Raw genomic sequence first — 27,674 nt, forward strand, 5'->3', positions numbered from 1 at the left:
GAGAGGGAGAGGGAGAGATAAGGGGGAGAGTGTTTTGAGTTATTGCAGAGACAGTTAACCTGCAGCACTTGAAGTCATTGTGTGTGTCAGTGGTGGTCCTGATGAGCTGGGACTAACCTGGCAGTTCTGTTTGTCTGGATCACAGTGAGGTAAGTGTTTCCTTTAACACAGATCTGTGTCCAGGATGAGAGGAGTATGGATTCAGGAGGTAATCATATTTTGTACCCTGCAGTCACTGACCACACTGTAATGTAGGATTTCTGTGTTTTAATGGAGTCAAGTTAACATTAGTGTACATTAGTCAACTATAACTGAGCACATGATCAAATGTTAGATTGAGTTTATAATTGTTTCATAATGTTATGCAGCAGTCAGAGAAAGCTCAGTAACAAAAGGTGATACCATGAGTGTAGTGGGTTATAATTAGTGTGACAAAGTAGGCAAAACACTGAGAGTTGTGCAGTAGAAACATTCATTCTGTGGAGAGGCTGCAGTGCAGGCAACGGTCAGGCTCATCTAACAGGCTGTTGATGTTTTAAACCAGACCAGGAGTTTCCACTAAACTTAACCAAGAGCTATGAGAGTCTGAACAGAATCATGAAGCACTTTGATAATGCTGGAGTCACAACAGGTGCAGACTGTACTGTGAGACCAGTTACTGGTGGAAAACAAACATGTTGTCTGGTACATTTTGTATCATTTGATACTTGTTAAATACATGAACTAACAACATATCTTCATTATAAACCCCAACTGGTCCCATTTAATAACATTTCTGTAAAGCTTGACCGCAACAGCAAATGTATTTTTTAAGAAACATCCTTGGGAAACAAGGAATCAATAGCAGAGGGTCAAATTTAGTAGAAATGGTTACATTGGAGTGTCCTTACAGAAGCTGCCCCTTGCTGGATAAGTGTGAGTTCTTTTTGTCCAGGCAAGCAGCAGGATGTGCCGTCAGTGTTTTTGTTTAGGCACACATTTTTAGACAAAACCCAGAGACAAAACAATGTGCACAACGTCATTAGAGTGGAACACGGGATGGTTCAGCCTCTCACACAACAACAATCCATGAACACACACACACACACACACACACACACACACACACACACACACACACACACACACACTCCACCCTGCTGACTGAAGCGGTAGTAATATACTAATACTAATAATAATACCAATACTAATACTAGTATGAATACCACCAAAATGAAGTCAGCTAAACTAGGCCCTTGATAAACTTAACATTTAACCACATGTCATTGGACTCATTCATCATGACTGTTGCTGTTGCTGAGACAGGAAGACACACAGAAACAAACATGAATGTGCGCACACGCATATTGTGATACATTTCCTGCTCTGCTCTGTTCCACTTTACCTTGTGTGGTCCCTATATTTAGCTCAGTCCAGGGAAACCAACCGACACAGGCAGGAAAACTAAGTTTGGAAAGAATTGAAGGAAGTCTAGTGGCCGTTTAGACAAACAGCTCACACACTGGGATCAGTTCTGGCTGAACACGCAGCAGCAGTGCTGTATATGGCTGAGACAGACAAAGGGCTTCAGAGGGACACAGGAGCATTTGAAGAAAGACTTGGGAAATATTCGCTTGAGCGCTGACTGGATAGCTATGCTAGTCCTTGTGGATCCAGCTAGTCTTGCGTTTGGATGTGGGTTTAAACAGACAGCTTGGATCTAGACGTGAACATGTTTAGAAGGTGGATTCGTGTGGTCAACCGATAGATCTCAACAAATTGGAGGTCACAAATCAGGTAAGATGCACATGCAGTTGCCTCAATGAAAAAATGAAATTGGTTATAACTTTAAAAAATCCGCTGCTGTCGGCTCCAATTACTACCTTGTCAAATTAGAACCTGAAACATATTTTCTGATTTGTGCTTAACTCTAATATGCAGCATATTAAGTCAGTATATTGCTGATTGGGATGGAGAGTGTTTCCTCTTTGTCAGACATTTAGTGATTGTCACTAATTGTCATATGGTACTGTACATGTGTTCCACTACATGAAACAGAGACTACTTCTACACACTCTTCTACATGATGGTGTGTATATCGTGTGCTGCTCTCCATGGTGTGTCCTGCTGTCTTCATTATGAGTGTAATTAGTGTGTCCCAGAGGAGGAGACAAACGTGAACTCACTAAATTCCCCCGATTGTATTAACAGTATATTTATTCAGACATTGACAACACACTCCTTTTTTCTTCTGTTAACTAATTACACAATTATCTTCTTTCACCTTTAATTGTGGTATTAGTTTGGACAGAGGGTTGCATTATGTTTGCTTTTGATCATTTATATCTACACTGATATTCTTGTAGATGCAAACTTCATCCCAAGACTCAGTCTTTTGTCGGCTCTACATGCGAGTGGATTAGCAGATGGAAATCTTTGCTTTAATCTTTGAAATATTGCCGCTGTGAAGTCTTTCAGAATCCAGAAGCAAAACTAAATTGTTTCATCTGGTGTTAATTTGACTTCAGTAAGTACTGTAATCGTGACAGACTATGGGGACCAAATACAGTTATGTTTCTGTATAGTTCAGTTGTGTTGTGTAGAGATTTGAGAGAATTGCATTTTGTAATTTGCCACAAACGTCTGTCTTTTACTACTTCTTACTGTGGCCTGAAGATTTCTACTGGGAAATGTCTCCTGACACCATGTTTCTTAATAGGTGTTTGGCCTGAGGTGCTGTTGATTTCTTTTCTTGTTTTCAGACTTGTTTTCACATCAAATCAACAGATTGCTCATATTGAACTGTTTCCATCTGAGACACATCATGACTTTCCACTAGACCCACCTTAATGACAAGATGTCAGTTTTGCAGACAAAATTCCCATGATCTTATTAGCAGCTCGCCATCTGCTGGGTACATTCATGACCCCTGGAGATTAACTTTAGGATTCAGTTGGGATTCAGCTAAAACCACCATCAGGACTAAACATTTGCAGCTAAGAATCTATATGAGCAGGATGTGTACCCTTCACTGTGGCCGCTACAAGCAGAGAGGAGGCTGTCAGGGACACATGGTGATCAGAGGTTTCAATACCTAGTTCATCCAGAATGTGTTGTCTTTGAGCAAGACACTGACCCCTATCTGCTCCTCATACTACATGCATGAGTGTGACTGAAAAAGACTTTGAGTGGTTGACAGACTAGAGAAGCACTTTATCAATGGACACTACTTAAAAGGTGACCATAAATAGGTGGCAAATAACTGAACTCTTCTGTTTGTTCTATTACAGCTGATTCATGCTCTGTCTTTGTGGTTGTAGCATTTACAACATTCTCTTACACTTAAATATTTGCATTTAATTTCAATGTTCAACCAATGGATTCTGTAATAAATTGCCGAACTAAAAAAGGGAAATCATCCAGTATGCACTTTTACTCCAACCCTGTCTCACACCCTCACATAAACAGCAAAGCAGTAACTGGTGGTAGGGTAGGGTGATGGACATGTGTGTGACACTGCAGTATTTTCTAATTCAACATGTACATGTGAACATGTGGACAGACTTTTGTGCCAACAGGACCTCATTCAACACAATCCACAGGACTTGCATACATTCATAATGAGCAGCAGTACGGCTGACACATTCAAACTCTAGTTAGCATAATTATTTCATTGGTTGTTACCTGAGAAAATGGTAATTTGACTCTTACTCCTTTAAATTCATAGAACATTATCCATTTATTCAGAATCCTATTTACCAGGCTGCAGTTTGACCACAGTGCGACTACGGGTTTAATGAATAACCCTCACTGCTGCAGGAACACTGGAGCTTAGCTGTCCATTCAAATAATAGGCACACTATTAATGAATTGTAAGAAAATACAGATTTATGGGTATATCCATACATTACCATCAATAGTAGGTGCTTTCAGATGGTGCCTTTATGCCATAGCATGGCATAAAGAGTTCCAGTGCCAGTCAGGCCTTGAAAGAAAAGAAAGAAAGACAAAAGGGTAGAAAACATTAGCCCAATGTTTTGTGTTACATTGTAAAAAGGCTATTGTACATTTTGGGCAAATGTATGTGACTGTATGAATCAAAGCACTTTTATTTAAAAGGATGCAGGCTTTTCAAAATGCTAAATGGGTGAAAGTATTAAGAGCATTTGATTGCGTTTGACCTGCATGAGAGAGATGCAGGCTGGGTAAAAACAAGGTTGAAACAAATTAAGCCATCTTTTTCCTTTAAATGAAAGATGAACCAAAGACAGAGTTTGTGGAAAATCTCTGAATAAGTGGCTGTAATAAGAAAACACCACAATTATAATAATACTAATGTCATAAGAACAAAGGTATAATGTATAATTACCTACACCAAGAATGTTTTTCATTAATTGGGAGGAACTGATTCATTTTTGGCCTGGATCTTTTCTTAATCACTATCTTTAACATCACAAGACAGTTTATGGACATTTTCACTGATTTCCAAATAAAACAGGAATAATATTTTCAAAAATTAAACAGGAAACACCAAACATGCTACAGCGAGGAAGTTCATAAGGAGGGGCTAATCACGACAGTTCATAGATCAACCCAACTCCCCAGTTCCCCTCAGCTCTACACATATTATTCACCCCTTTTAGTTTGTCTTCACATTATTACTGTTGCGATTCGGTGAGCAGGTGGACCCAAGTGCAGAAGTGAGGTGGATTCATTCCCAAAAAACTGAATTTATTGAAAAATAAATAAAATAGACTAAGGGGCAGGCACAGCAGGAGATAAACAGGAGAAACTCAAACTGTTCAGGGAGAACAAGCGGACAGGAACAAAGCAGACGACTGGACAAAGACAGAACTGAGGAGTGGACTTAAATACAAACCGAACTCATGACAAACAAACAGGTGGCACAGAGCGAGCAGGTGAAACAAACCAAGGAGGGACAAACAACACTGGAGGGAAACACAAAGGCAGGAAGTAAAGTGAACTGAGACACATGAGGGAGATCAGAACTACAAAATAAACAGGAAACACTGAACTAACAGATAACCATGACAACTACCATTCCATTCATGTAACATTTCTGAATTTATTGGATTATTTAAACATGTTTATTTGCCTCTTACAATACATAAGCTGTGCTGATGTTAGCGTTGAGCTTACTAGCAATTGACTGTGTGTTTGTGTGAAACTGAAGTAACTCACTAAGATAGACGTACAAAAGTGTTTGTGTGTGTGTGTGTGTGTGTGTGTGTGTGTGTGTGTGTGTGTGTGTGTGTGTGTGTGTGTGTGTGTGTGTGTGTGTGTGTGTGTGAGTGCGCGTCACATGGCAGGACTGCTGCTGCTCCAGGCTGCTGTGTTTACCAACAAGAGGAGGAGGTCATAGTGTAGTATCCATCATGGGAGTCTCTCTGCTTCCCAGCCAATAGCAGCCTGCAGCATGCGGCAGCAGTAACAGTTATCTCATTGAAAGGGCTGATCTTTAACTTGGATGGTTGCTGACACGCTGCTGTATAGGCGGTAAGATCTGACTGTTTGTGTAGTTTGGGTGACATTTATATTTGCTGATTTCTGTGACAGCATTTTAGACGTTATTTGCAAGAAAGAGAAACAACATTACAGATCACGCTTCGATTTTCAGCTATGAATTCATTTTGTGTAGTTAAGGCTAGTGTTCGGCAGAAGCAGTGTGTGTGTGTGTGTCTGTGTGTGTGTGTGTGTGTGTGTGTGTGTGTGTGTGTGTGTGTGTGTGTGTGTGTGTGTGTGTGTGTGTGTGTGTGTGTGTGTGTGTGTGTGTGTGTGTGTGTGATAAGAAGCAAAAGTAAACAACACTACATCACAGTTGTGTCTGAGGATTTTGTAATTGTTTTTTGTGAAGAAAATTAAACAGACTTCAATGTGAGCCCAGACTTTTAAGAACAATCTACTGAATCTGTGTGCAGGTCTATGTCTTTGTATTATTGTAATTATAATTTATGTGTGTGTGTGTGTGTGTGTGTCTGTGCGTGTGTGTGCTTGTCTTTTTATAGTTATGAAGGATAATTTTGGTTGAATAACATCATGAGGACTTCTTGACTTTGTGAGGACATTTAGGCTGGTCTTCACAAATTCAAAGGTTGGTTTGAGGGTTGAGACTTGGTTTTAGGGTTAGAATTAGGTGTGTGTGTGTGTGTGTGTGTGTGTGTGTGTGTGTGTGTGTGTGTGTGTGTACCTACAAGCAGTGTATGTCACTGGACTATGCATAAGAACACAATGACGCATCCACAAACCAGAGGTAGAGACAGAGTGACCCATTGTGGAAGCAGAAAAGCACAAGTCATGCTAAAGGGCACAGCTGACTGTAACATGCACAGCCAAGCTGTGAAATCAAAGGGAAGAAAAACATAGCAATGTGTTAGTATGTGTATCCTTGTGCAACTGACATATAATGTATTAATGTTTGACACACGGAGCAGCATGACGTCCACACACAAAAATGAAAGAGAACACACACACCAGTTTCATAATTGTCCATTGGTTGCTTGTGATGCATGTCTGCACCAGACTGTGAGTAGCAACATTTAATGTCATTGCTTGACTTGTATAGATTTTCTTCTCATTTTATATTTACGAGTGCATTTGGTAAACACTTGATTTATACAGTGACCTACATTGAAATCAAATTCACTCCAGAAGCCTTTTATGTCATAGCCAGGACCAGTCTGACACCAGGCACTGTTCAGACTCCCATTGTAGCACTGTTGTGAAATACTTTGACTGGGGGGTGGGGGGGCTTTCTGTGAGGAGTTTGAATTTCTGTGTGGGTTTTCACTTGGGGCTCCAGTTTCCTCCTACACACAAAATACATCCGTGGTTGGGAGACTGTAAACAAGCCTAAGGTGTGAATCTGAGAGTGAATACTGTGTGTTGAGTTCGTCTTGTGATCGACTGGCGACCTGGTTAGGATCTGCCTAACAGAGAGAAGAGGCTGGCTGAAATTTGGTTAAGTAATGTCAAACTCTCTATGAACAAACGTTGAGAGCAGGCAGCACATGGCTACTAGCATCACAGCCACTTACAAAGAGAACATGTCTCCTCAGAAGAGCAGCTCAACTTCCCTTCTTTAGAATGGACAAGGTTATGTAATGCTCTCCATGTCTTTCTGATGCTCAAATGTTTGCTCACTATAAATATTGTGGCAATGTGACATTAAGTGCAGATGTTATGTTATGATGATACAGAAATGTTTTCTTATAATTTGTGTGAGGAACATACTAAATGGCATAAGTACAAGGCAGATGCAGTGAGCAACATGTGCCATCAGCTTAAAATACTCAATTATCAAAAGCATAGTCATGGCTTAAAAGAAATGGACCAGAGGGGTTTACTCAATTGGGATTCGCTTTGAAAGTGTTTCTATGATTATAAAATTCCCTTTCACTTTGTGAAACTCACAGAACAAAACAATTATTTATGAAGATTTAATGATAAATCAATTTAGCAAATATCTTTAGGATATGTCCTCTTAGCACCATAAGTGTCCATAAACGTAAACCAGTTATTAGGGTTGGTGTTTGCATTGGTGGAGACAGTGTTGGGTAGAGACTTACTGGAAAATAAAAAGGCTGAAATGATGTGTATTGTCACTTGTGTAAAAGTAAATGTGCAAAGATAAATCAGCAAGTTTTGAATGTCAGTGCATGAAGGTGACTGGAACTGCTTGTTACAAATCCCAATTTCTTTTGTTATTGAAAAGTATAATTTAGTTGTGTAGGTTTTAAGTTACAACATTTCTTTTTCATTTGTTTTCTTGAGAATTGACTTGAGGATGTTTCACCTTGTCTGTTGGTTGCTAGGGTGGATCTGTGAATAGACCTGTGAATGCTTTGGCACGGATGGGCTTGACAAGTTCTTCAATTTCTCAGCAACCTTTACTTCTGATCCACGTGTAAGGCACAGACAACTTCTAGCCCCCTGGGACCCTAAGATAAGCAGGAGTAACTAATGGATGGATGGACAATCAATCCTTCAGCATGTGCTTGGAGACATGACCCAAAAGTATGCATTCACACGACAAATAAAGCAAAGCCTGCAGGGTAATTCAGGCAGCCCAACTTGAATCCACTGTTGCACTATCTTGACATACTCCTCTCACTGCAACACACCTCTTAGGTCATGGTGGTGGACTTAAACCATCAGTGCTCTGCTCATTCTTTTTCCGCATGGTTGTTCAAAGCATTGAACTGCATCTGCTGCTGCCAATCAATCAATGACATTTTATTTGTACAGCCCATATTTACAAATCACAGATTTTCTCATAGGGCTTAACAAGGTGCGACGTCCTCTGCCCTTAACCCTCACAAAGAGTGAGTATTAACAGGGGAAAGAACCACTGATTCCAAACCCCACCTACACCTCAGTGTTCACCTGGACCCTGAGTTAGCATCGTCGCTCCACAGGCATAATTCAACTCCATGTTTCCTTGTGGGGAACAATGAGATCAGAAACTGGACGCCAAACTTTACTGCTGTGCAGATTCTACTTTTACATCAGCTTGTAGGCCATGTGTGCTGGCTGCATGAACTCTTCTGAGGTCAAGTAAATTACAGTACATTGAAACAAGGACACATGTCAGGAAAGGCTGCAAATCCCTGAAAAGCATCTAGCAAGGCCAGTCATAAAGAGGACTTTTATTATTTGGTGTTTTTTATGTAAGTCACTTTTGAGTGTCTTGAACTGTCTATAAATTAACAGCACATAAAATGTATTTTAACAGGAAGGACATAAAAGCAGTCACTTATATTAAATAAAATGAGTGAGCCAGACTGTGGGGAATGCGAGTAATTCCCTGCAGGGATTGTACGACTGCAATGATTTTATATCTATCTGGATGTCAGCTGGGACGTCCTCAGCTGATCTGCCTGAATGTGCTCAGAGCTGGTCAAGACTTTATTTAATCATTAATATATGTTTCTTAGAATTTTTAAACTCTGTCTTAAAACAATAGTTCCCATATGAACACTACAGCAGTTTTTTCTCCAGCCTTTGTTGTACAAAAATATCTTTGTGTTTTTGACCCTTCACTGCAGACCAGTAACAACATTTGTATTTGTATGTACTAAAACACTACTACTACTACTACAGCACTACTGTTTGAGTAGCTGAAGTTAGGCTTCTGAATACGAACTTTAACTAAGCTACATATTTTAACTCTATTTGGCACAGAATGAGGGGTACAAATTTTGTCCCCCATCTTTTCACGGCCTGCATGATTGAGAGGAATGGTTGGAGGAAGAAAATCCTTTTGCAGTATTCATATGGGGACTCACTGATTTAAGACCGACGTCAAACATTTTGAATCCTTCAATACATTCCTATTTAGTTGTCGAGCATCTATCTATCTATTATCTAAACTGTTTCACTACTGTGGTGGTCTTAAAGCATGTGTAGCTTCTGCTGTCGCTGACATTGTGGCTGTAGACATGGTTTTGCGTTGGTTGTTTTGACTGTAAGACATTTACTTTTTGATGAGTGTAACAGTAACTTGGTCTTGTGTGTGTGCAGTGAATTAACACGCACTCATGCTGGCTGCATGTTGTATTAAAGCTCTTGTATTTCTAAACTTCTGCAGTGTATTGGTGATACATATGTCATACCTGACAGATGCTGCACCAAGGGTTAACATGTATTCAAACACAGCTGCAGTTGTGGTTCAGGCAGTAACCATGTCCACAGCTTCCCCCAGTGAGAGCCGGCACAGCAGCTGCAGCTGGACTGGCTCTCAGAGCTCTGTAGGAAGAATGAGCAATAAATGCATCATGTGAAATGTCTGATCATCACTCCTTACTGCATTGTCTGCCAAAATATACACATACCAAAAATCAAGCAAACATGGAGCGACGTCTGCGAGCTAGTTCAGGCAGCCAACTCCAGCTGCGCTACTCCAATCATGTGACATACCTCACTCTCCACAACCATCTATAATACACACCCACCTTATCAGGTGGTCAATTTAGGCAGAGAGAAATTTCCCATCATCCCCTTTGCTCGCACTGCTGCTGCAGTATGGCTAACAGTTGCTCCAGCCCCTCCACCACCCCAGCATCCACCTGCAGGCTCCGATGGGGGGGTTACAAGTATTTGCTCATCACTCCCATCATTCCTGTGTAATCATACGGGGGAGTGATTAAGTTGGAGCCTAGACACCAAACACTAAACCTGTTCTACTGCTGCAGTAAATGTTTGAACGTGAGTTGTCTGACTGAAATATATGAAGGTATTACAACAGTGTCTTTAAATAAATAAGAAGTCTTTTATTTGTATTTCTGAGCTAAATAAACATTTATATTTTTGTAATAGTAGAGATAGCCATAATGTCTAGCTGATCGGGTCCAAACTCTTTGACGCTGAGCTTCTCTTGCAAATTCTTTTGAAGGGCATTAATACATTTTCTTCTTCTTCATTTTGTAAATGACACTCCTTTCTCTTGGGTTAGACCATCCTAAAAATCATAGAATATCCTGTCCTATTAATGAACTGTTTGAGGGCTGGATTACGAGTCATTTTTTTCATGTTGGTTTTGATTTTACTGAACATCTGAAAATAGTGAAAATATCAATCACAGAACACAGCTGTGACTGAGGGGGTAGAGCGGGTCATCCTCTAACTAGAGGGTGAGCTGTTTGATCCCAGTCTTCCACATTCCACAAGCGTCCTTGGGCAAGAAGCTGAACCGCAAATTGCCCTTGAAGGCTTTGCCTTTTCATAGAAAAAACTCTCCCCATAGATGCACTGTACGAATGTATGTGTGTAAAACTCTACTGTTAAGTGATTTCATTGGACAGAAAGAGATCATTCAAAAGTGTGTGATTGTGTAACAGAAACTGGTTCATTTGCTGGGAGGGTCAACAAGTTGCCCTGGAAAGTACGTCAGCACCAGTTCTTTCTGCCTTCTATTTTGGTTTGCCAGCTGTACGCTGATATGATGTGGTGTGATTGGCTGAAGCTGAGGAAATGGTGGCGCTTCAGCGAGACAAAGGTTCTTAGTTCAAATCAGTTTTTATATTTTGCAAAGTTTAAATTGGGGGTGCAGTGGGTAGCCTCAGAATCATACACTTTCCTGTAGATTTAACCAATGAGTTGAGCAGATTAGGTCCCTGTGGGCCTGTCGCTAACTAACAGAAATTATCCCCGAGCAGGGAGGTAAAAAATGCCAGAAATCTTCTATCATTGGACACAGAATGAGCACAGGACCCTGACTGCAGGATGAGTCATTTTGTGTCATCAACAATTAAAACCATTTTACACGAAGAGAAAAGACAGAGATTTAGACATTTGATAAATAGATGAATAAAGATAAAATATAAATAAATGAACACAATATTTGTTCCTTTCTTCAAGTCATGGGTCCTTCAACCTGTAGCTTAGTTCATTTGGGAAAACAAAAAACAGAACATTGTTCCATATAAGTTCTGGTCACTCACTGATTGGACAGTTTTGGTGATGTCATCCTGCACATCATTTAGACCCACATTGGTAAATGAAATTCTGGTAACTGACAGCAGGTCAGTTTAATGCTTTTGTCATGTGTATCTATGATCGCTGGAGTCACAAAGATTTTACAAATAAATAACTGATCATAAGCAGTATTATTATAATTAGACTGCAGATCAACTGCATGGGATTACTATGCCATCACTATGTCATAGTCATTATAATGGACTTAATGAATAATAAACTTAGCACGCCACAATTTAGTGCTGTTGACTGTCTGATCAGGAGAATCTAAGAACTCACCTGCTGACTGGCAGTTACCGCAGTGAGCCTTGCCTTTGAAAACATGCTAAAAACGATCACATTTTCAAATCATAAACCAAATCACGTACATTTGTGTATAATTATCTGCAACAGTTTTGAGCTAAGCTCTCAGTGAGAGCACAAATGCCAGTAACCCAATTATAGTCAGTAATCATAGTGGCCTTTATCCAACGATGTAGCATTGATGCTCTTGGTGCATATAGTAATGTTCCATCAGCAGCATAATCTACAAACTCTCATATGTATTTACTGATGCAGTGTCTCTGCCATTCATGTATCATCATATCTGCTAGGCATTCTATCTGCATTCACATAAATAAAGCTCAGAATTTGGCAGAGTCAAAACGTATGTCACTGTGCTCCAATTCCTTATCAATAAGAACTTTGTGGTGATGTTAGTGTTGAAATCACCAGACACACTAGGAATTACCACATCTAAGATTACTCCTGTTCAAGATCTTATCCATTTACACATTTCTTTTATACAATGCCCTTATTCTTTTCAGCGTGTACACACAGACACACGGACACAATGATTGCTAATGTTGTTTCAAGTATTACAGAATGAACTAGATACTGGCCTGTGACGTCTTTTTAGCCTCTGATGGCAGCTGATTAGAAACTGAGCCCTTATAAGGTCCAAACCCCCCAGCTCCCACAATGCACTGCTAGTCTTCATCCAGCTGCCTGGATGATGTGGTTGGCTGCTACAATACAGATATTCCAAACGGCCCAGCATGTCAACAAACCACAATACGTGTGGGATCGATTTGAGTTTTATTGAGACTGGACTAGGTTAAATCCTGTTCTGGTGAAGATTCATTGTCAGCTAAAGTTGCATTTTCAACTGATTATGTAAGACATTGTGTTTGGGAAGAGAAACCACTGATTATTAGGAGCATAGAGGTTTCGGTCCTTTTCCTGGTTAGTAATCAGGATTAATTCACAAAATTATCTATATAAAGAGCCTTTTTGTTGAAATCCTGCATCTGCTATGTTTTAAAACTGTTTTAAGATGTTAGGTCTCATGCTATACTCTAAAATAGCATAACATAATTAGTAATAACTTTATCTTTATCATTCAGTTTACATAACAGAGACAAATACAAATATATCATTGAAATATGGGTTAATATACTGTAGTTTACAGTATGGAAAAGTTGCAAGGATATATTAATTGTATACTGTAAATATATTTTACATTATATACATCTGTCAACACATATAAATCAATCAATAACATTTTATTTGATTAGCCCATATTATGCCCTTATAATATAATAATAATAATAATAATAATAATAATAATAATAATAATAATAATAATAATAATAATAATATATTTATAGAGCACTATTTAAAATCCAAATAACAGTTCTTCACAAGTTAAGTTCTTCACAAGGGAGTAGAACAAAGTCATAAAATCAAAGTTTAACAATTATCGAAAATAACATGTCAAGTTTCAGGTTTTTGTCTGGACTCTGTTTGAATGAGTGAGCAGAGACAATGAGAATTTAACAGGGTTCAATGAAGATGGTAGACAAGTCTGGGCTCCAGATCTGAGGAGATTATCTTGAGATCCAGAGTCTAAACCAAGAAGAGCGGGCTGGGAGCCAAACAGAAAGCAGGCAGAGCTGCGGTGTTGTGGACAGAACAAGTGAGACAGGCAACAAGCACAATCCACAGAGCTCTCGGAAGCACCCGTAACATGTCTGGCCACAAGGGTAGATTGACGAAGTGCCGGAGTCTGTTTGCTTGAGCTGCTGGTTAAATGCTGTCAGGGGGTGAGTTGTTGACTACTGAATGCAGATCATGTGTGCAGGTGGAATTGGAGAGAGGCTGAGTGGTATATATCTCATATATAAACATATAACATATGCATACACAAAAAACAGCAGAACAGGGACAAACAACCCACAATAGGAAGATGCAGGGAGAAAGGAACACACAGAAAAACGGGGCAGCAAAATGGACAGTGAAAATTATCTTTCACCACAGTTTGTGTCGAATATGACATTCACATAGAAAGGAAACATGTCATGATCAACAAGGCTAGGGAGACGTCATGTGAGAAAATATCTGACATATTGAATGTGAACGTTTTCTACAACAGATGAGGATTATATTGCTACATGTGGAAAGAAATTCTGAGGAGGGAGTGGCATCTATTATTACATTTCATTTAGCTGACGCTTTTCTCCAAAGCGACTTACAATAAGTGCATTCAACCATGAGGGTACAAACCCAGAACAACAAGAATCAAGAAAGTACAATTTCTTCAAGAAAGCCAAACTACAAAGTGCTATGAGTAAGTGCCCTATAAGTGCTACTAAATTGTTAGTTAAAATTGTATTCAAGGTATAGTCGGAAGAGGTGTGTTTTTATTTTGCGGCGGAAGATTTATAGACTTTCTGCTGTCCTGATGTCAATGGGGAGCTCGTTCCACCATTTAGGAGCCAGGACAGCAAACAGTCGTGATTTTGTTGAGTGGTTAGCTCGCAGTGAGGGAGCAACAAGCCGATTGGCCGATGCAGAGCGGAGTGAAAGGGCTGGGGTGTAACGTTTGACTATGTCCTGGATGTAGACTGGACCTGATCCGTTCGCAGCACGGTACGCAAGTACTAGTGTTATGAAACGGATGTGGGCAGCCACAGGTAACCAGTGAAGGGAGCGGAGGAGCGGAGTAGTGTGAGTGAATTTAGGTTAAAGACCAGTCGAGCTGCTGCATTGTGGATGAGCTGCAGAGGTCGGATGGCAGTAGCAGGTAGACCAGCCAGGAGGGAGTTACAATAGTCTAGGCATGAGATGATCAGGGCCTGGACCAGAACCTGCGCCGCCTTCTGAGTGAGAAAGGGGCGTATTCTCCTGATGTTGTACAGCATGTATCTACAGGAACGTGTTGTTGCAGTAATGTTGGCAGTAAGGGAGAGTTGACTGTCGAGTGTCACACCCAGGTTCCTAGCAGTCTGGGTGGGGGCTAACACGGAGTTGTCAAAGGTAATAGTCAGCTCGTGGGTGGGAGAGCCTTTCCCTGGAAGGAAAAGTAGTTCAGTCTTGTCAAGGTTAATTTTCAGGTGGTGAGCAGACATCCACTGAGAGATGTCAGTCAGACAGGCAGAGATTCTTGCTGCTACCTGTGTTTCAGATTGGGGAAAAGAGAGGATTAGTTGGGTTTCATCAGCATAGCTGTGGTAGGAAAAGCCATGTGAGTGAATGACAGAGCCGAGAGAGTTGGTGTACAGAGAGAAGAGGAGGGGACCCAGGGCGGAACCTTGAGGGACCCCAGTAGAGGACAAGGTTCAGACACAGATCCTCTCCAAGTTACCCGGTAAGTGCGGTCGTTGAGGTAGGATGAGAGCAGGGAGAGAGCAGAGCCGGAGACACCCAGGTCCTGGGTGTCCGTCCTGGGAGAGAATTTTATTACAAACTAAACTGTTTCACATGTGATCTTAATATCTCTCCACAGCCTACATTGTTTAAATATGTATGTCTTAATAAATCAATTGTCAAATCACGAGATACAGTAAGACTCTGGATATTAAGCTTAATAATGTCAAGTATGTTTGAAATGATGGTGAAGGGAACTGACATCCCTACAATACATGTACTGTTACTTAGCCTGATAAGTTGATGAGGTATGTGTGAAACCTCTCTGACCCACTGACCTAATAAACCTAAATGTAATTTTGTTTTTCTCCAACTACAGTGTTCTTTTTGTAGGAAGACTGACAAATATGACTTTATCTGCAGCTACAGTGGGAACTGTTGGGTTTTCTCTACAAATTTAAGGTCTTGACCTTATTATGTTGTGATTTGGCTATTGAATATCTCTTATTACAACAGATTCTTCATTTTGCCATGGACTTTTGTGTGAAGCACTATGTAACCTCGTTTAGATAGGTGCTATACAAATAAAGTTATAATTATTATTATTATTACAGAAATACGGGAAGAAAGAGTTAAGACCAAGTAACACATGTTTTGAATGTGTCTGCATTTTTGAATTAGGTTTAACTTTACATTTTACTGCAGGAATGAAGTAAGTAGTCCTATTTTTTACCAACAACTTAATCAGCTACTTTTTTAACATGTTTGTCTATTAAATATATAAAAGGCATCTTCTCCTCCGTATCAAAGACCAGAAAAGCCACTTTGATGCAATACCCCCTTGGTCATCAACCCTTTTTTGAAAAACCAAAACTAAACAAAAAGCAATGAATGGAGAAGAGAACATATGTGTGCATCTCCTTGACCAGGTATTAGAGCAAAATGCTGCTTACACATTGACAAACAGTGTATCAGTATCATCATTAACCATTACCATGATAATGTCATTGGAAGGACATTTTACTGTGGAACCACTGCTTGCTGCCACATCTTGCTGATTATGCTTCACTACTAAAATAGGATTTTTCATGCAGGACTTTTAATTGTATGTAGGGTTTTAGCATTGTTTTATTGATACTTTAATGAAAAATGAATGACCTAATGAATGAATTATTGTTAGTCATAACAAACGTGGTAATAATGGAATGGAGGTTGTGTAAAAGAGACTACACCACCTTATTTTCAGATAAATGTACTCTCTGTTATATAGTGTGTTCTAATATGTTGTGTCCTGCAGCCAATTTAACATTGAAATTAATGATCAACCGACCATCAGTGTTTTTAGTCTTGTTTAACCCTTTCTTTGGGTTGAGGTGTACAGTATTACTGGTATGGTTCACTCTCACCACACTCTAACCTTCTAGTAGCAGTATTGGCAGAGTTAAAGTTAAAAACAGAGTGAATCTTGGCTTTAGATTTGTGAGTGTTAAAAACGAGTGAATTGAGAACTGAATGCTGAACGCTGCTCTATGTCTTGATGGGTGTGTAAATAGACAACTGTTCACTAACATGTTGCCATAACAACTTTATGAGGTGATAATATGTCAATGCTGTATCACAGCTTCCCCCCTTATGGCCCAAACAATGTATTATTGCTGCTTTAAACTCAAATAGAAGCATGATCCCCCCCCAATATAGCCTGATTTATTACATGTAGTTAATTTCTCTGGCAGCCTCTACAAGTATCACTTCATGCTGCTCAGGCAACAAAGGCCCAGTTGTGTGGTCGCTTTTAGCTTTGGTTAATATTTATAATGTTGAATGTTAAAAATGTCAAGTCACACTCAGACATTTCTTTGTTGTTAGTATAACTTTGATTGTTGTAGTTATATATATCCCTGCTGTATATGAGCAAATACCATTGTTGATAATTGAAACACTACTCTAAATATCATCATTACCAAGCAACAGCCAACCTGCAGATATAAACAGTGACATCCTGGATTCAAATGGCAGGTGATGAGGAGAAATACAGTGATCTTGTTGTGGATAGAAATGTCACTGACATGAAGCTGTTTCAGCTAAAAACATGTTGAGCATCATAAATGAAACATATTGGGTTAAATGTGATCAGCTGAAGAGTATATTTCAATTGTTGTGCACCACAAACATCAGTGGATCTCAACTACTTGGATCGGACACAGCTTGGTTTTAAAGCTTTAAAATCTCACTTTGAAAGTTTCTCATAACAGATTCACATTTTTAAACATACAACCCAACATTTCATAGCAAACCTCTGAGCAGGGAAACTCATTTGTCATGAGAGAAACGCAGATCATTTTAAAAGCCTCTCCACAGCTCTCAAAATGTGTGCCTGAAGACACACTATATCATGGAGGAAGCTATAATTTTCTTCGTTAAATAATCAGCCATAATGTTTCATCAATAGATTTTGCAGTAACTAAATTACTGTAATTAATCCATGTAATTTTACCATTAAACTCTTTGATATTACTCCTTTAATATAATGTGGCCATGATAGTACATGTGACAAGCGTCATCATGGGCCGTCTTTGTGCAGCTTAACATTAATGGCCTTTTGGATTAATATGTAGTGACAGACATGTAAACATGTCCATGCAGACAACCAGCGTAGTAGCAGAAACATGAGTGTGTCTACTGTTCATGTTTGTTTTGGACTACATCTACCCCTTACTCATAACAATCATATGATTGCCCTATAAATCCAGAAGTTTTAATTATATCTTTATGTTCAGAATCACTTCCTTGTCCTCCCATTCACTCTTATCTACATAATGAACACTGCGTAGTTTACTGGGTAGTGAGGGGTCATGAAACAAGCACTGCATTGGCAAAACTCTAAGTACAGTTTTGTACAAGTCTTTGATTGCTGTTGAGTCACAAGAGACCTTTAAGCGTTTAGAGTTAATATGGTGTAAGTATACATGTAGGAAATAGTGAATGACTTCAGGCACAACTTATTTGTTGCTTTAAGATTATTTGTTTCAGATTGTGTTGCAGGAGGGTTTTTGCTGTTCTGACATTTTTGTTAACACCACTATTTGTCGCAACAGTACAACAAATACAAATCCAGCCAGGAAGCTTTAATAGGTTTTAATGTCTGCCCATACAATGTACAGAGTAACAGTGAGTTATGTATGTAGTGTAATTTCTGCTCCCACTCAAATTGAAAATACTGGTACTCTATAAAAGTGGTTTACTCTATGAAATGTTGTTTTTTAAATGGGAATGACTACGTGTGTTTCAGTGTTTCCTATTAATTACCTACATTGTGGCAATCTGCCATCTGCCACAATGTAGGTATGTCTCATTTGTCCTGACACACTTTTATACTGATTACATTTTTTTAATAATAACTTATAAGATCTCTAACTTATAGTGTATAGTATATCCCATTTAAAGGGTATTTGGCGAGAGTAAAGGGATTTTTTAGTGCCTCCATTGTTTCTGTTTAAAGTGGACATATAAAGATTCCAAACAGATTGTTACTGCTACTGTTTGGCTAAATTCAGCTACATAATAAGGAGAAATGCTTCATTGCGTCTTCAGATAACTTGTTTCACTCCTGTCTCATAAACTGTTCTCTTACTCTGACTGATGATTCTCTCTCTCCTGCTCCAAAGACAATCCTGACTAGTCCAGAACAGTGGCGAAGAAGTGCTGACCTCTGTCCTACTTTCAGCTTGGTACTATGGGATCATCCACATTGGGAAAGGCAGCATCTCTTAATGCTCTTTTAAATGAATGCATTCAAACATTTGGTGAGTACCACATCAATCAATCAATCAATAACATGTATTGATGACAAATTAATGTGATGAGGAGGGAAGGGAGGAAAGAGAGGATCCATGTTTCATGTATTATCCCCCATCAAGGCCTATAGCAGCATTACTAACAGCTGGTCCAAGACAGATCTGAGCAAGCTCGAACTATAAGCTTTATCAACAAGATAGTTTCAAGTCTACTCTTAAACATACAGAGGGGGTCTGCCTCCTAAACTGAAAGTGGGAGATGATTCCACAGGAGAGGAGCTTGATGGCTAAAAGCTCTGTCTCTTACTCTACTTTTAGAATTTAGGGAAGACAAATAATCCTGAATTCCGGGAGCGCAGTGCTCTAGTGGGGTGATATGGTACTGTGAGCTCTTTAAGTTATGATAGTGTCATATCATTGAGGACTTTGTCGGAGAAGAGGAGAATTATTGTATTTTACAGGGGATTTCTATGGCACAAAACAAAAAGATTAAACACACTAAAGGATGGAAAGGTATTAATTGGTGATAAGAAAAAGAAAGAATATCACACATCTTATACTTTAAGATTAAGTCATACAATGACTTCCCTCATGGTCATTAACATAGTGATTGTCACAGTTAAAATCCGGTGACATTTTGTGCTCTCTTCACAGATGACAATGGGGAGCTGCAGGGCAACCTGCTTCCTCGAACCCTACTGCTGATGCATCGTTGGTATGTGACATCCTCAGAGCTGGCAGGGAAACTACTGATGATATATCCCATCTGGCAAAATACTGCACTTTTTTATGCAACCACATTCCTTTAACAATATGTTATAATATTGCAAGCTAATTTACCCAGTGTAGAATGCTGCCTTACAGGAAATCCAATCTAAATATGTTATTTTGATAGTGGAAGTGGGATGATTAGTAAAGCTCTTCATGTTTTACTTCACCTCAGTCCCTCAGCTCTCTTCTAGTTGCTTGTGTTACTACTATTGTTAATGTAAAATGAGCAATATTGATCCTGTCCAGGGCGGATGTCCTTGGATCGGCTCACTAAGTGGTCTGTTGTGCTGTCAGATGTCAGGGTAGCTTCCTTTGCCTCTACCTTCATGAAGTCTCCAACATTTATAACTGTATTTCACAGCAGGAATAACAGAATCATTGGTGAATCATTAAATGAAGCCTTCAAAGGTTTACTAAAATAGATAGAAAGAGAGAATCTTGAATCCGCACGTAATTCTTGTGTAAATGGGAAACCAGAGAGACCATCGGAGTGATCTGCTATGCAGTACAGTACAAAGGACAAGTAACCGGTGTTTCGTTGCAGGAATAAAAGCTAAACTTATGACTCTTGTTTGTGAAAACGGAGGTCAGGATAAAAAATTACAGATCCTTCATTTCTAATGTAGTTTGAGAGAATAATAACAGCTTCGTAATTTTGGCTTTTTACTTCAGCACATCGCATTTATCTTGTATGAATTCAAAGATAAGAGCTAAGGCTCAATGTTTTCAATGTAAGACGCAGTGAAATGAACAGTTTGCAGCAGTGACAGTTGTCTGATTTGAACCATTTCCATAAAACATAAACCCTGAACGACAGGAGACTGTTCAGGATTCCTTGGAGTCTGGTGGTGTTGGAGTACATGCAGCAGAAATCAAATCACCCAAAATCCTGAGGTCATGGTGGTGATGAGGGATTCATGTGTTGCACAACAGGTCTTAAAGACAGAATAACTGGAAGGAAATTATATTCAAAGAATAAAAAAAACATTTGGCTTGAGGGTAGATAGTGGTGATAACAGCAAATGTGCATGATAGGGTCTCTGATAGAGCTGAGCAAGAAGAACTAGTAAGATCTCACCCTCAAAGAAAGAAAGGCCAAGCATGAGAGGAAATACCTTCCTTAATTCACTTTTTCATTGCTTCATTGATAAATAGAAAGTGCTTTGCAAGTTGTACCTGGGCCTGCATGGGTTTCATTTGAGTGCTCTGGTTTCCTCCCAATGTTCAATATTATGCTTTATTAGAAGTGCTTGTCAGATGGTCAGATTGCTTCAGAAATGAGTCCACACACCTTTTTGACCGAGTGCAACTTTTTGAAATAAACAAATCCAACGCTCACACTTTGCCAGCTGTGTGGAGGTGAGAGAGGAACCGAGGTTAGAACTGAAGGTGTAAGACAATCAGCACACTTCCAGGAGAGAATTAAAAAAAAAGTGTGCAATATTTTAGTGATGTGAGGATCCTGAAATGGTTTGCACAGATATATCAGGAGTCCGATGGCTCTATCTCATAACCAAAGCAGCTCTTGTCATTTTTTGTTGATTATATATATATTATACTCAAAATACACCCAATGACATACTAAATACTTGCCTTTCGAACAATGCACTTCGAAAAAAGTCTGTTCCATTACACTAGTGGATTTAGACACTTACACTCTTGCTTTAGACAGAACTTTCTTTTTATGTCCTAAATCGTCGAGGGCCAAATTGAATACAATTTAACAAGCTGTATTCAATATGATGGTTGATATTTGCATATTCATAAATATTCATATATTATTACTGTATTCATTGCTATTCATCTGTCAATGTTGATACTTTTCTGTACTGTTCCAGTAAAATAGTTTTGATATGTCATGCAAATAAAGCACAATTTAATTTGACAAATGTGACTTGTGAGAGATGTTGATAATCTGTTTACTCTCACCTACAAACCCCAGTCCAGCCGATGTGTGAGGAAGGTGTGAGTGATTGATTGTGTGGTTGGAAATAGTATGATCAGATATGGTTTTGGTCAAGATAACTGTCTCTCTGCTTGAGGACATTGCTACACATCAGTTTGCCATCTGAGCAGAGAAGTGATGTCAGTACCGTATCAAATTAGCAGTAACACAGGCTGCATAGACGCTTGTAGACGATGCAGTCGTGGCTGAGATGAACCTGAATGGTGTGGAGAGGATAGCCTCCCATTTGTTATCTACAGACAATAACAAATATAAGTGTCAGTAATTAATTGTCAAATCTTGTGAAAGAAAAAAAAACCTTAACTTAAGCCCACGTACCAGGACTGCAGTGACGACAGCTGCCAGGACACCAGACTGAAGATTTGTTATTTAATGAGGTAAGGTCCTACATACATATTCATTCATCCCAACACATTAAGACTTTTCTCACTGGACCTCTCAGACCCAGAGAAATTTAAACCCAAGACTAGAGTTTGCAACATTCCCTTTTTACAGTTTAAAGCTTTCACACTTGGAAATCCGAGGTCGCAGTTATTTTCCATTATCACAGTGCTCATTATCTGTGTGCAGGTTACTAACCCTGAGATTTAAGCACAACACTGTTATAGAAGGAAGCCGAAAAGGCTGACAAAATCACAATTCTAAGTTGTGAATGTGAAACAAGCAGTACTGAACTACATGAGTTGCATGTCACAAGGTCATTATCTAGTTCAGTGGAAATTTTATTGTAATACATTTTCCACTCTACCACATGTCTTATCAGAGTCCAAATGTTTGCTGAACATTTATAAATGTGAGTGTGTGTATTCAGGTACTGGATCGTGACATTCCCTGCAGAGTTCAACCTGGACTTGGGTCTGATCAGGATAACAGAGGAGTTTAGGGACGTGGCTGCTCAGCTCGGCTGTGAGGATCATTTCAAACTCATAGACATCTCCACCATGTAAGATTTCAAATGCATGCAGACTCACTTTTAATAACTATTGACATTATCAGTGTTAGCAAGTACATTCATAACATGTTAATTGTGGCAGGAACTTAGGCCCTATCCCAATTCCTCTCCCTTGTCCCTACCCCTAGATATGATTTGCCCTTTGCTGGTAGTGTCCTCCTCCAAAAAGAGCTACGGGGGGGGGGGGGGGGGGTCACCACTCGCTACGTCATCAGCAGCCGACCAACGATATTACAGTGACAAACAATATCAACTAACGCTATTATATTAACAACCGACATTATAAAAGTGACACAATTGACAACTGCTGGACAGACGGGACAGATTGATCTATTGATCAAAACACAGTCAGTCAGTGTGTTTACATCAGTTATTTCTATGTAACATAAGTTCTGTTCATAGAAACTTCTGCCCCGCACTGAAAACTGAACTGTTTACATGCTTGTTTTAGTGACGTGAATAGAGATTTTCCTGAAACACTCGTCAGAGCAATTCAATTACATTTTCATTTGCCTCTGGACACTCTGCTGGATTTAAATATTTTTTTCCTGTTTATTTTTTAAGATTTGAGACTTACAATTATGAGCAATTTACTCACAGTGGTTGCCATGTTGATTCTCTTCATCTGTTCAAAAATCACTCAGGAATTTCTGTCTACCCCTTCGTTTTTAAGGGGGGTCCTGAATAGTAGTGGTTAGATGACCACTACCCCTACATCACATAGAGAAATGGGACATTTGTTTGTCTCTAGTCTCTTATTTTGCAGCTGTTATATTGGATATTTTGTTCTCCTTGTAGTCCATCATACGATTGGATGCGTAAGCTGACCCAGCGGAAGAAGCAGGCCAAGAAAGGCAAGGCCTCACTACTGTTTGACCACCTGGAGCCAATGGAGCTGGCTGAACATCTCACCTTCCTAGAGTTCAAGTCTATCCGGAGGATATCGGTAAACAGCTTTAGTTTAATTGTTCAATTATTTTTGCCACACTAACACTGAGAGTGTCTCTGCTCTTCTGCTCTTTTCTAATCACTCACACGTAGAACTGATCTTTATAATAACCTGCTGAATTCATGTTCCCGGATAAACAGACTTATTCTGCAACAATGAAGTTAAAACACAGGGACCCCCGAGACCCCCTGTATTTCCGCACACAGTTAGTAGCCTACAGAAGTACAGATATTTGAACTTGCCACAGAACTGTAAGAGTTTTTGTGATTCTATGACTTTTCATTCAGCTCCAACATACCTGTAAAATGCAGTACCATCCTCTGCTGTACTTTTAGTTCAGAGCTGATTAGTGCATGTTAGCAAACAGCATCAGAATATTAGCATAGGGATGATGTTGATATTAGCATTTTGCTCAAAGGAATGCTGTGTACAGTGTATGCAAAGGTTATTACAAGGAACGTTCCTAAAGGTTACAACAATGCAAAGTTTATGTGGGTTTACCAGGGTACAAGCTCACTTGATTTAAAAGGAAAGGGAGATGGCGCATGGATTGGTTTATGTTATGTTACACCCATGATTTTTTAAAGGCTGAAGTACAACCTTTTACAACCGTGACGGTGTGCAGAAACTATTGAAAATTAACATCTCATCTGTAAATCTTTTTTGTCCCCAGTTCACTGACTACCAGAGCTATGTGACTCACGGCTGCCTCGTAGACAACCCAACTCTGGAGCGCTCCATTGGGCTGTTTAACGGCGTGTCTCAGTGGGTCCAGCTCATGGTGCTCAGCAAGCTAACACCTCAGACCCGTGCAGAAGTCATCACCAAATACATCCATGTGGCTCAGGTAAGATAGGCAGGAGGTAGTCGACGTAGAGGATTTCCACCTTCACTGTTTTCTCTAAACATGAAAATGGCTTTAAGTGACTAAAATCCTGTTCATCCAATAATGATATAAACAGGGTCCCTGCTGATAGCAAAGGAAGGAGGCTGATTGGCTTCCACGTGGTAAATTGCAATTGGATTTAATTTATAAAGCTTTTTTAAACAGGTGAATTGCTCCACTAGTTCACCTCTTTACACACATTCACACTGATGGGGGTGCCATGCAAGACACTGACCTGCCCATCAGGATTAATAGAGGTTCAATCTCTTGCTAAAGGACACTAAAGGCCCAATCCCATTTCACCCCTTGGCCCTTCTCCTTCATTTTGCGCGTTCACGTGTAGGGGTAGGTGTCCCAATACCTGTTGGGACAAAGGGCTAGGGCCGAGGGGCTCTATACTCCTCTAAACGGAGATTTTTCAGACCCTCACTTCAAACGGAGGGGTACCCAGAATGCCTTGTTAATCACTGGCAAGCTGGGAGATAGACCCACAAATGTAGTATTTTCTCCATTAATAAGGATTACAAATTACGATAATGATTGTAATATCTTAGTTTAATATCATTTCAATGTATTATGGTCACTTTTTTCACAACAACCGTAAAAAAAAAAGATCGCGGGTGAGCCAGGTTTTCTTGACGACTACTGATGATGTAATGGCTTCTTGAAAGGCTGTCCCAATTCGTAAGGGAAGATTTCAACCACTACCGCTTGTGACTCCGTTTCAAGGGGCAAGATAACCCTCGGAAAAAAGGGGTAGGGAGGACCAAGGGGTGATTTGGAAAACTTGTGTCCAAAGAATAATGGCATGAAGAATCCAGGTTTAGGCACTCAAAGTCTTTTGAGAAATGTAAAAGGCCTTTATTTAAATGGGCTTTGACGCTTTAAAATACACTATATTGGCTTATGCCTTCTTCAGGGTGTATTTTAAAGTGTCAAGTCTATTTAAATAGAGGCCTTTTTATTCAGTGCCTGGACATGGATTCTACATGCCATTATTCTGTTTTTTGTTTTTTTTTACATATTCCCATCCATGAGCACCAGTGGGTTGAGGGACCCCAGTAGCGATCCTGCCACATCTTTCTTTTACATATAGATGCAGTTGACTTATCCTTCCATCATAAAAGCTATCTCATTAATATTCATTTTGAAGGTTACTGGTAATTGTGATGGGTATCTCCATCCAATGTGGGGGCGAAAGAGCTTCTCCAATACTCCTCCATCAGCATTGAAAGAAATGGATCAGTGTCCTAGCTCAGTGATCCTGTCTCTGTGTGCAGATGGGCTCAAGGATGAAAGCATTCAACACATATTTCTAAATGCTGAAATTAGAGCATTTGTTGCTGGTCTGTTTCTCTCAATATTCAGTCTATTGTAGCATAATATTAGCCTTAATACATGCAGAGACACTACCTTACATCAGGCTTAAATTCTCCATCATTATGTGTTTGAAGGATTAGAGAGAGTTCACTTAGAGAACATGTCCTTTCTCACCAAATCCAACTGCCAATTGTGAAAGAAATACACAGCTACTTCAGTTACGTGAAAAAGGTAATACTGTGCTTTAAAAATGTTCCATTACAAGTGAAAGTCATGTTAATAGGATGTTTTCATTAGTGTGTAATCACTTAAAATTGTTGTGATTTGGTTAACTTAGAATGAGCCCTTTTTATCCACATCAAGAGCAAGTCCATTTCCTCTTCTGAATCCATCAAGTTACATAGTAGTTTACATTTCTACAGTAACCCAGAATGGACAATCCAAACAATAGCTCTAGAGAGGGCATTTCACAATTTAATGTTAAATGAAGGTCACCATAGATTCTCCTACATACTAAAAAGGGGTGTCTGGTATTCAGATAATTAACATAACAAAAATAACCACCACAAGGAACACCATGGTCATGTCCTCCAATTATACATTTATTATAGTTTTTAACTTCATATTCTTAAAAGAAAACGTGATTTATGGGCTAATTTAAAAATCAGTTTCAAGTTAAAACCTGAGCTTGTTGTGTGGATATAGTAACCCAAATCTAATATGAGAAAATAATACTAACATTGGGTCAAAAATAATTCTGTATACCATTTATCTAGATTTTTTTTGGCTCAGAATTTACAATTTAAGCAAATGACCAACCAATGATAACAAATTGAATTTAACTACATCAAATATAGAAGTTCAAACAACTCATAACTTTCTTAAATCTTGTCTACAGTCCTGACTGTTTTTAGAGTTTTGGCTATTTGGAAGCAGTAATGTGTAGGTAAGGTGTCACTGCATTAATTAGTAAAGGTAAAAACGTATGTAACTACAATCTCTGTCTGTGTAAAGAAAAAAGTAACTACAGCTGTTAAACAAACTAAATGGAATGAGAAGGGCAGTTATTCTTTATTTATATAAGGAGTGGAGTAAAGGTATAAAATGTCATTAAATGGGAATACTAAGTACAAATACCTTATAGGGTACGTATTTCCACAATTATGAACCATATTATTATCTGCTAAAAGGGTCAGTAGCCCCATGCAAGCTAATGCTTTAAATGAATGTAGATTTAAAGTCTGTCCTTTATTTTTAAAATGTGTCATAATATTGTATCATGTTAACAGATGTCATGAATTCAGTGAGGTGATCAGCAGTAAAGAAAATGTATAAAAATCCATGTCCTTCTCTCTCTCTCTCTCTCTCTCTCTCTCTCTCTCATCAGAAACTTCTGCAGCTGCAGAACTTCAACACTCTGATGGCGGTGGTGGGGGGACTGAGCCACAGCTCCATATCTCGACTTAAGGAGACTCACTCTTATCTGGCTCCAGAGGTTGTGAAGGTATGGCTTTTAATGTAATTCAATATCTGTATTGCTTTTCCTGATCAAGTCTGCATTTTAGCCATGATACTTACTCAAATCCCCCCCCCCTACGTCAGATCTGGAGTGAGATGACAGAGTTGGTATCTTCCAGCAACAACTACTCCTGCTATCGCAAGGCCTTCATCGAGAGTCAGGGCTTTAAAATCCCCATCTTGGGTGTGCACCTCAAAGACCTCATTGCGGTGCATGTTGTCTTTCCTGACTGGGTTGATGACAGTAATAAAGTGAACCTGGTGAAGATGAATCAGCTCTACATGACCTTCAATGAGCTGGTGTCATTGCAAAGTGCAGCAGCTCAAGTGGAGCCCAACATGGACCTCATCTACCTGCTAACGGTGAGGGATTACCATTCCACTGAAAACAGCTGTAAGATAGAAATCCTGAGCAATGG

At 39.4% G+C, this 27,674-nt stretch overlaps 1 protein-coding gene across 7 annotated transcripts in view; it reads left to right on the forward strand.

The window, feature by feature from the left end:
* Window positions 1-27,674, forward strand: part of rasgrp3 (RAS guanyl releasing protein 3 (calcium and DAG-regulated)) — a 38,177-nt gene continuing 10,503 nt past the window's right edge. Inside the window, exons 1-9 of one of the 7 annotated variants that reach the window (XM_034608306.1) lie at window positions 1-149; window positions 18,765-18,902; window positions 19,548-19,650; window positions 21,945-22,007; window positions 22,442-22,573; window positions 23,381-23,528; window positions 24,205-24,378; window positions 27,125-27,241; window positions 27,340-27,618. In XM_034608306.1, the coding sequence (XP_034464197.1) occupies window positions 18,833-18,902; window positions 19,548-19,650; window positions 21,945-22,007; window positions 22,442-22,573; window positions 23,381-23,528; window positions 24,205-24,378; window positions 27,125-27,241; window positions 27,340-27,618 (1,086 nt within the window). In that variant the 5' untranslated portion in view covers window positions 1-149; window positions 18,765-18,832. Of the gene's footprint in view, window positions 150-1,403; window positions 1,777-5,317; window positions 5,497-18,764; window positions 18,903-19,547; window positions 19,651-21,944; window positions 22,008-22,441; window positions 22,574-23,380; window positions 23,529-24,204; window positions 24,379-27,124; window positions 27,242-27,339; window positions 27,619-27,674 lie in introns of those variants that run through there. The other 6 variants (XM_034608311.1, XM_034608307.1, XM_034608312.1 and 3 more) reach the window with 6 other exon arrangements.

This window comes from Hippoglossus hippoglossus, chromosome 15 (genome assembly GCF_009819705.1).
Source record: "Hippoglossus hippoglossus isolate fHipHip1 chromosome 15, fHipHip1.pri, whole genome shotgun sequence".
In the NCBI taxonomy this organism is placed as follows: domain Eukaryota; kingdom Metazoa; phylum Chordata; class Actinopteri; order Pleuronectiformes; family Pleuronectidae; genus Hippoglossus; species Hippoglossus hippoglossus.